The 10,302-nt window shown below is 40.1% G+C and overlaps 1 protein-coding gene across 1 annotated transcript in view; it reads right to left on the bottom strand.

Annotated features, from left to right (window-relative positions):
- Positions 1 to 1,318: 1,318 nt before the first annotated feature.
- Positions 1,319 to 10,302, bottom strand: part of LOC144975810 (uncharacterized) — a 15,428-nt gene continuing 6,444 nt past the window's right edge. The window contains exon 3 of the mRNA XM_078919998.1: positions 1,319 to 1,366. Coding sequence (XP_078776124.1) covers positions 1,319 to 1,366 — 48 coding nt within the window. The remainder of the gene's footprint in view (positions 1,367 to 10,302) is intronic.

Below are 10,302 nucleotides of genomic sequence, written 5' to 3'. Positions count from 1 at the left end.
GAAAGGGAGAGGATCTTGTTTGTTGTTTAAAGAAAAGTCTTTATGGACTCAAACAATCTCCAAAGTGCTGGAATGAAAAACTAGACACATGTTTAAAGAAAATGGGATTTCAGAAAACTGTGGATCCATGTGTCTATGTACGAGGGAAAACAAAGGGTGATAAATTCGTTATTTGCCTTTACGTTGATGATCTGATCCTTATAACCAAAGATGCAGAAGAACTTGTTCAAGTCAAAAGTGACCTTTCCAACAAGTTTGAAATGAAAGATCTTGGTGAACTGGATTACTTTCTTGGTGTTGAATTTAAAAGACAAGAGAATGGGAGCATTTGGAAGGGACAAGAATCCTACACCAAACAAATACTTACCCAATTTGGCATGGGAAATTGCTCACCGACTGATACACCGGTTTGCAACAGCCAAAAGCTTACTCCTGGAAATGAAAACAGTGAAAGAGTTGATCCTCAAAATTACAAGTCTGCAGTGTCTGCAGTCTCTTACACTTAAGCAATAGAACAAGGCCAGACATAGCATATGCTGTAGGGTTGGTTGCTAGGTTCTCCTCAGACCCATGTAAGGAACACTGGGTGGCAGTAAAAAGAATCTTTAGATATCTAAGGGGCACAACAAATTTTGGCCTGGTGTATACTGCAAATAATGTTAACTCAGATGATGTTTATGCTTGTGTTGGTTACTCAGATGCTGACTGGGCGGGTGATACTTCTGATAGAAAATCTACTTCTGAGTTCATTTTTCTTAATTCAGAAGGGGCTGTTCAATGGGGGAGTAGGAAACAAAATTGTGTTGCACTCTCAACTGCTGAAGCTGAGTATATTGCTTTGGCATCAGCGACTCAGGAAGCAACATGGTTGAACTCTTTGATGACTCAGATCAGTACTGTTACTGTTAATGAACCAACAATGGTTATTTATGAGGACAATCAAAGTACAATTTGTATTGCTAATGGTCAAGGGTCAAAGAGATCCAAACACATTGATATTAAGTATCATTATGTTCAGGATAAGATTGCCCAGGGTGATATTGTGTTACAATATTGTAAAACACAGGAAATGTTAGCAGACATTCTCACAAAAGCTTTACCAAAAGACCAGTTTGTGAAACTAAGATCATTGATGGGGATAAGAAAACCTATTTGAACTAATTTTGACAAATTGAAGTTTAGGAGCTTCTACTTTACTGTATAGCTTGTTTATTAGTTACGTACTTTTAAAATGTAAAATTGATAACTTTACTGGGTGTAGATTGTTGATTTTGTTACATTTTTATATAGCAAATTGATATTTGCCGTTTTTTAAAATTTAACTCTGTGGGAGGAAAACTCTTATAAAGTTTGAGTGTTCATTATACTAATGCAAATGATCATGGGCATTGTTATTGTGAATTTGATACAAGTTGATCATGGATTGAAATTTATGATGGGATGCTTTAGTTTATAAAGTATAGTTGTTTTTAGTTGTACAAATTCAGGGGGAGTGTTGAAATATCAATGAACAATGACGTCATTAGTTTTTGTACTGCAATTAGTTACTATCTTTTATCATAGAGTTAAGTCCGTTGGTTGTTGACATTGTCTCTCTTCTGATTAAAACGTTATGGACTTGCAAGATGTCCTTTGCCATTATTCCTTATTAAATTCCACAACTACCACCATTACTACAATCACTACCATTACGTCTTGGAGCTTTACTACATTGGAAATAAGGAAACTTTGGGGCTGTATTCGGTAATATGTTTATATATCATAATATAGTTCTAATCAGTTATCTATACAATATTTAAACACAATACCAAATACCGTCCCAATTCACTTTTTTGTGCGGAAATTCCTCTTTCGGCATTGAAATCCTCCGAGTGGTGTCTGAAATACCTGTGAGTCAAATTGAAAATTGGCGTCTCTGCAAATTTTACTATTCTCGTCAAAGTTTCAATGCCCGTATCTAAGGAGTTTCTTTGCCCATTGATTTGACTGTGCATGAAAACGGTGCCTCACTTCAAAGTCGATTTTCTCAGAACTTGGTTTTTACACATTCCCTATTTGAAACGATCATATCTCGGTAATGAATAATCTTTATCAATTTGATATCAAATTTTAAAGCATAAAATAAGCAATGATTGGGTACCAAAAACCAAAAATTGAAGAATCCGACTTAATACCGTTTCGAGGCGGAGGGTCACATATTAACAACAGATGGTGCCACCCCAATAACTGTCAGATAAAGAAAGTGTACTGTGACGATCATATAGAATTTCTTACTGTTTCGTCACGACCATATTATCTACCCCGTGAATATAATTATGTAATCATCATCAACGTCTACATTCCACCATCATCAGACAACACATCAAAAAATATTTTGAGGAAAGAAATACAGGACATTCAGATTAATTGAAGACGCCGTATTGATGGTCACGGTGATTTTAACCAATGTAACGATTTCACTCTCCCCGGACTTTATCAATACGTGAACTGCGAGAAAAGGGACCAAAAAACAGATTTATTCCTGTGTAATGTTAAAAATAGTTATAAATGTTTACCCCGTGCCCCATTAGGTTTATCTGATCACTGCATGCTCTTGCTACTACGCACCTGCCGCCCTGTTTTTAAACGTGTAAAACCAGTCAAGAACAGTGTACAGATCTGGAACGGAAGAGTGTGAAGTAGTGTTGGGTTATTTGATCGCTTTTACCCGATCGACGATCGAGCTAGAAGCCACGAGTCAGCGTCCGATCTCAATGCCGGAAGAGCGAGTTAGTAAAACGATCGAGTCAGTAAAACGATCAGGCGGGTTGTGAGCTTGAGACGAGCTTGAGACGATCTTGACACGTGAGACGAGCTTGAGACGATCAGGATCCGAGCGAGCGGAGGGGTAACGAGTGTTTCGAATCATTTCAAATTCAAACGATCACAGTTTGCCATCCGATACCAACATGGCGTACTAAAAGAGTCATAGTAGGGCTATGGATACCAATCGCCAACGTTTGCACACGGTAGTCTGTGGTTCTTCCACAGCCCTCACTCCTAGTCAGATGTTAGTGTGTCTGGGTGGCAGTGGCAGGGAAATTCGTATAGGTGTATCACGCGTGTGTGACAAGACTTCATTAAACCTACTAAAGTTTGACTATCAACACACACCACACATACACACACACACACACACACACACACTAAGGCTATTTCTGTGACGCACACGCATCCATCTATCAATGAACACTCCTACAGTAGTGCGGCTATGTGGTCTAGTCATGACGTAACTATAGTACTCTAGTCGACCATGGGTCTAGTGCATTATAATGGTCTAGTGGTATGACACCCGCTTTCGGATCGGAAAGTCCTGGGTTCGAGCCTCGCGCTCGGTGCATAGTTGAGTCTTTGGACAAGGCTCTTTACTCACATTCTCTCACCGTACTCAGGTGTAAAATGAGTACCTGGCCGTTAACAGCGTTGTCTTTGTCTGAAAAATTGTAATATCGCCTAACAAGCGGCATGTCCCGTCCTACATATTAATTGCTGTTGACCAGGGACCCCTTTACAAAGCGCTTTGATCACATTTAGTAGATATTGTAAAGCTCAATTTTTAAAAGTAAAACATTAGCTTTGAATATGGAATGTTTCAATTTTAGATGCCTGTGTATTCTTTGTTAGTTCCCATCATCATCATCATCATCATCATATTCATCATCATCATCATCATCATCATCATCATCATCATCATCATCATCATCATCATCATCATCAGGGGCAGCGGTGCGGTTTTTGGTTGGCACCCGAAAGGTACCGAGTTCGATCACCCGCCGCTGAGTGGTCTTGAGCAAGTCCCCTTGCCCTAACTAAATTTGCGGCGCTGCACTGCGGCTGTCGCTTGGGTTATTCCAGTCTTCCCTTAAAATAGACCGAAAGACGAATCTCCACTATGGGATGAATAAAGGGAATTATGTTTAATTTATTTATCATCACCATCATATCAGCGGGATCATCATCACCGCCACCACCACCACCACCCTAATAATAATGGATAAAATAAATATCAACACATTTCAATGTAATAATCAATCTAAAATCAATCAGTGCTCCTAAAAGACCCTTTGATTTCTTTGTCTAATTTGTTCCATACTTTTGGAGTCCCGACAAAGAAAGATTGTCAGCTAACTATAGTTTATATATGGGAACATTAATCAGTCGTTTATATTGGAATCGGAGTTGTCTAGCAGGTGTATTAGTTCAAAGCGCATTTCCAAGGATTTACCATGCTCAATGAACTTCACAATATTTAATTTAATTTATTCCTCCGGCACGCCATATCGACTAGTGCCGCGCTGAAGACCGGTCTAGACCGCGGTCCGACGGTCTTTTAGCTGTGAACCGAAGACCGGTCCCATAGGGGAAGATCGGCGGCGGTCCTCACTTCTTATCACCTTTCAACTAGTGCGGGGCGGTCCTTGCAAGGACCACGGTCCTACGGTCTCGCGCCATAGCCTACTACTTCCCCAGCGCAGGGTTGCCAGATTATTTTTCAACAAAATGCCAGGGGAAGACTCAAAAAATGTCAAAACACTCAAAAAGATGCCAAAGTCTGTTGACTCCCACCCCCACTAAGAAAACTACTCACTTTTGATAGACAATTTACTATCATATCCTGGTGGCTTGCGTGTTTTCTTTTCTTTTTATTTTTTTGTTTTTTTTTTGTTTTTTTTTTTTTTTTTGAATTATACTAAATTTCCTGTTGGGGTAATTATTTACCTACTGACTACTAAGTGGAGTGCTAAACCACTACACCACGGTTGGTTTTTAAGAATGAAAAAGAAATGTGAAGATGTTTGTTTTTACGCGTTTAGAAATAATTAAGAAAAGGTGTCATTTGAAGTATAATATACAAGAAAAGAAAATGCCAAATGAAAATGCCAAATGCCAAATGATTTTTCTAATGCCAAACGGTTTTCAAAAATGCCAGATTTTTGGAATCTGGCATTTAAAATGCCAAACTGGCAACCCTGCCCCAGCGATTTGTTGCTTCGGTTGCCTATCTTCCACCAATCACCACCCATCCCACTTAATTAATCGCACCCACCCCCCTTTGCCATACACTAAACGACACAGACGACCATACAGGCAGACGACCAGCAACCTCCACTCCGCAAACCACCCTTTCGTGTGTGAGATGGGGGGAACAGGAGGCGCACGCCTTGGACGATTCCATTATACGGGGTAAATTTCAAAATTTACTACACCATAATGATCGCAATGACAATGATCTATGGTGAAGGCATGACCCCTCTTCTCTAATGGGTTATTGTTTGAAATGTATGTGACTACTAAAGATGTGTGTGTTTGTGTGTGTGTGTGTGTGTGTGTGTCGAACCTAGCAAGTAGCAAATCCGATTTTTTGTTTTCTTTTGTCCATCTCTTGTCACCACTCCTTTCTATCGCAGTGTTGTCATTTAAAATAATACAATAATATTAAAATTTCGTTGGTGTTTTTACTAATCAAATAATATGAGTTTCATTAGTTTCTTCCTTCCAAAAAACCCAGTTATAACGTCTGAATTTTAAAAAAGTCCAATAGAATATTTGGGGACCCCGATAGCTCAGTTGATAGAGCACTCTCTTTATACGCAAAGGGCCAGAGATCGATCCCGGGTGCAGTCGATTTTTTTCTGAATCCCTGTCTACTCAGCAATGAATGGGTAGCTGAGTTTGTTAGATCTGGCGAAAAGTCACCATCGACCCCTCTTATTACCTCATCCACCCCCTCTTATTATAACTTCACGTCTCTCTCTTACTCTTCAATGCTCGCTGCCCTCTAATGTGTGTGTGTGTGTGTGTGTGTGTGGGGGGGGGGGGGTAGGAGTTGCGTGTGTGTATCAACGCCACGAACAACTCGATCAACGCCTTGGGCGATGCCATTATCTCCGTTAATGGGGATAAATTTCAAATTTTATTAAATTATCGAAGTAACAATGAAGTACGGTGAGCAAATAAAGAAGGCATCACCCCTCTTCTCTAATTAGGTTACAATTTGAAATGAGTGTGACTACTCCGTGTGTTTTACTCCTGTAGACCACGGTTTTCATCGTGTAGCGGTCTTTAACGGTTCAAGAATGAACGATCCCATGGTCTCAAAGGTCAAACCGGTTCGAATTTCCAACAGTCTCTCAGGAATGTTCAATGTCGAAAAGGACCGGTCCTAGGACCGGTCCTTGCGGTCTTCATTTCCCAAGGACCGTAGGACCGTGGTCCTTAAGCTTGCCAAGGACCGCCCCGCACTAATATCGACCATACATCCATTTCGTACAGTAGGTACCGATCGCTGTTTGGAGTCTTTTTGTATTAAAGCTCTTTACAATACCCGTCATTGCTTATAAGATAAGAATACATTCACACCTGAGTCAAGTGCCTTACACACGGACGTAACGTCTGGATCACAATTTTTAACAATCACTGTCACTCATCTGGCCATTGACAAGGCTTGATTTTGTGACAAGAGACACCGTACCACTGAGCGACCGAACAAATAATCACCATCTGCGCCATCGTCATCATCATCATCATCAACCTCATTACAGCCGTAACAGCCAGCAATACCACAATCATCATCTTCGGGTCCGGTCTATCCGTGTGGGGGTGGAGCCTGCTAAAGTATTTCATTTTTAAAACAGAAACACGATAATCATCATCATCATCATCGTCATCCATTGTCGTCGGCATCGTTATCATCGTGTCCGGGCAATCCGTGTGTGTCTGGGTGTGGAACCTGCTAAATATTATTATTATCTACCTACCAAATAAAAACACACCATTCTTGTTCATTTATTTTTCAAATAATGAAATGAAAGGCACGACCTTTTCCCGCACACACAAGAGGCGATGACGACCAGTGAGAAATTATGGGAGGTGGGGGCGGCCGACAACTTTTGGCGCGACATAAATATGAAATGTTAAGGTGACAGCGGGATGATGGTGGTGGGAGGGGGGGGGGGGTCTCAACCCTTCACCATCAACAACTGTTTGATGGCGTGTGTGTGTGTGTGTGTGTGTATGTGTGTGTGTGTGTGTGTGATGCGACGAACGGTCATAATCAAGGCTGCCAGACAGCCAGATTTCTTCTTGCCCAAGTAGTCAAATAGACCCCAAATAGCCAAACACCACAAGCATTCTGACTCCCTTGAAAAACTCATTGGTTTTGATTAACAAAACAATCGACTACAGTTGGATAAACTTATCTTTTCATTTCTTAAAAATAAAAGATTTTTAAAAAAAATGAATAATAATAGAAAAGCGTTTCTTAGTAACCAATTTTGAACTTGGCCATCTGGCAGCCCCCATCATAACCAGCTGCAGTCAAGCCAGCCACAGACATAAGAGAGGGAGGGGTATGTGAAGTTTCCTGTGGCAATGAGAGAGTGCACAATAGTGCGGGGCGGTCCTTGGCAAGCTTAAGGACCACGGTCCTACGGTCCTTGGGAAATGAAGACCGCAAGGACCGGTCCTAGGACCGGTCCTTTTTGACATTGAACATTCCTGAGAGACTGTTGGAAATTCGAACCGGTTTGACCTTTGAGACCATGGGATCGTTCATTCTTGAACCGTTAAAGACCGCTACACGATGAAAACCGTGGTCTACAGGAGTAAAACACACGGAGTAGTCACACTCATTTCAAATTGTAACCTAATTAGAGAAGAGGGGTGATGCCTTCTTTATTTGCTCACCGTACTTCATTGTTACTTCGATAATTTAATAAAATTTGAAATTTATCCCCATTAACGGAGATAATGGCATCGCCCAAGGCGTTGATCGAGTTGTTCGTGGCGTTGATACACACACGCAACTCCTACCCCCCCCCCCCCCCACACACACACATTAGAGGGCAGCGAGCATTGAAGAGTAAGAGAGAGACGTGAAGTTATAATAAGAGGGGGTGGATGAGGTAATAAGAGGGGTCGATGGTGACTTTTCGCCAGATCTAACAAACTCAGCTACCCATTCATTGCTGAGTAGACAGGGATTCAGAAAAAAATCGACTGCACCCAGGATCGATCTCTGGCCCTTTGCGTATAAAGAGAGTGCTCTATCAACTGAGCTATCGGGGTCCCCAAATATTCTATTGGACTTTTTTAAAATTCAGACGTTATAACTGGGTTTTTTGGAAGGAAGAAACTAATGAAACTCATATTATTTGATTAGTAAAAACACCAACGAAATTTTAATATTATTGTATTATTTTAAATGACAACACTGCGATAGAAAGGAGTGGTGACAAGAGATGGACAAAAGAAAACAAAAAATCGGATTTGCTACTTGCTAGGTTCGACACACACACACACACACACACACACAAACACACACATCTTTAGTAGTCACATACATTTCAAACAATAACCCATTAGAGAAGAGGGGTCATGCCTTCACCATAGATCATTGTCATTGCGATCATTATGGTGTAGTAAATTTTGAAATTTACCCCGTATAATGGAATCGTCCAAGGCGTGCGCCTCCTGTTCCCCCCATCTCACACACGAAAGGGTGGTTTGCGGAGTGGAGGTTGCTGGTCGTCTGCCTGTATGGTCGTCTGTGTCGTTTAGTGTATGGCAAAGGGGGGTGGGTGCGATTAATTAAGTGGGATGGGTGGTGATTGGTGGAAGATAGGCAACCGAAGCAACAAATCGCTGGGGCAGGGTTGCCAGTTTGGCATTTTAAATGCCAGATTCCAAAAATCTGGCATTTTTGAAAACCGTTTGGCATTAGAAAAATCATTTGGCATTTGGCATTTTCATTTGGCATTTTCTTTTCTTGTATATTATACTTCAAATGACACCTTTTCTTAATTATTTCTAAACGCGTAAAAACAAACATCTTCACATTTCTTTTTCATTCTTAAAAACCAACCGTGGTGTAGTGGTTTAGCACTCCACTTAGTAGTCAGTAGGTAAATAATTACCCCAACAGGAAATTTAGTATAATTCAAAAAAAAAAAAAAAAAAAAAAAAAAAAAAAAAAAAAAACAAAAAAAGAAAAAGAAAAGAAAACACGCAAGCCACCAGGATATGATAGTAAATTGTCTATCAAAAGTGAGTAGTTTTCTTAGTGGGGGTGGGAGTCAACAGACTTTGGCATCTTTTTGAGTGTTTTGGCATTTTTTGAGTCTTCCCCTGGCATTTTGTTGAAAAATAATCTGGCAACCCTGCGCTGGGGAAGTAGTAGGCTATGGCGCGAGACCGTAGGACCGTGGTCCTTGCAAGGACCGCCCCGCACTAGTTGAAAGGTGATAAGAAGTGAGGACCGCCGCCGATCTTCCCCTATGGGACCGGTCTTCGGTTCACAGCTAAAAGACCGTCGGACCGCGGTCTAGACCGGTCTTCAGCGCGGCACTAGTGCACAATGTCTTTGTATTTACTTTCGCAACGTATTACCCTATATTAAGAATGTCAAGTCTTCAAAGAGAAGTAAAGTAAAAGAGAGGTGAGGAATATAGATAGATGGAAGAGATCGAGGCAGACGTACAGACACGCACACACACACACACACACACACACACGTGCGCACAGATAGATAGACAAAGAAAGAGAGAGAGAGAGAGAGAGAGAGAGAGAGAGAGAGAGAGAGAGAGAGAGAGAGGTTTATTTTCAAGCAGATTGATTATACAGAACACAAATCAAACCATACTTTCTCGTTGTCTTCGACATAATCGTATTATTGTAATTAGACAAGAATCAATATAAATTACTTATAACAGAGGATGTGCTAATAAAAACATTAATAATAATAATAATAATAATAATAATAATAATAATAATAATAATAATAATAATAATAATAATAATAATAATAATAATAATAATAATAATAATAATAATAATAATCTTTATTGTCCAAATTAAAGGCAATTCATGTGAGGTAAACAATGCTCAGTTTGGTTCATGGTATGAAAATCAACACGTTTACAAATACAGACAGCCATACACGAACATACACGCTTGCACATTGTTTCTACACATGTATACAAAAGAAATGAGCGTACATATATACACATATACATACATACATACATACATACATACATACATACATACATACATACATACATACATACATACATACATACATACATACATGCAGACATACATACAAACCAGCATACCATCGTATATGCATGCCTACATACATACATACATACATACATACATACATACATACATACATACATACATACATACATACATACAGTAATGATGATGTCGTGGTGGTGGTGGTTGTAGTAGTAGTGGTAACGATGATGATGTGGTGGT

Source organism: Berghia stephanieae, chromosome 6 (assembly GCF_034508935.2).
Source record: "Berghia stephanieae isolate SIO BIC M18660-M18661 chromosome 6, UCSD_Bste_1.3, whole genome shotgun sequence".
NCBI lineage: Eukaryota > Metazoa > Mollusca > Gastropoda > Nudibranchia > Aeolidiidae > Berghia > Berghia stephanieae.
Note: the sequence above shows the minus strand (reverse complement) of the source record. Positions and strands in the feature narration are given on the sequence as shown.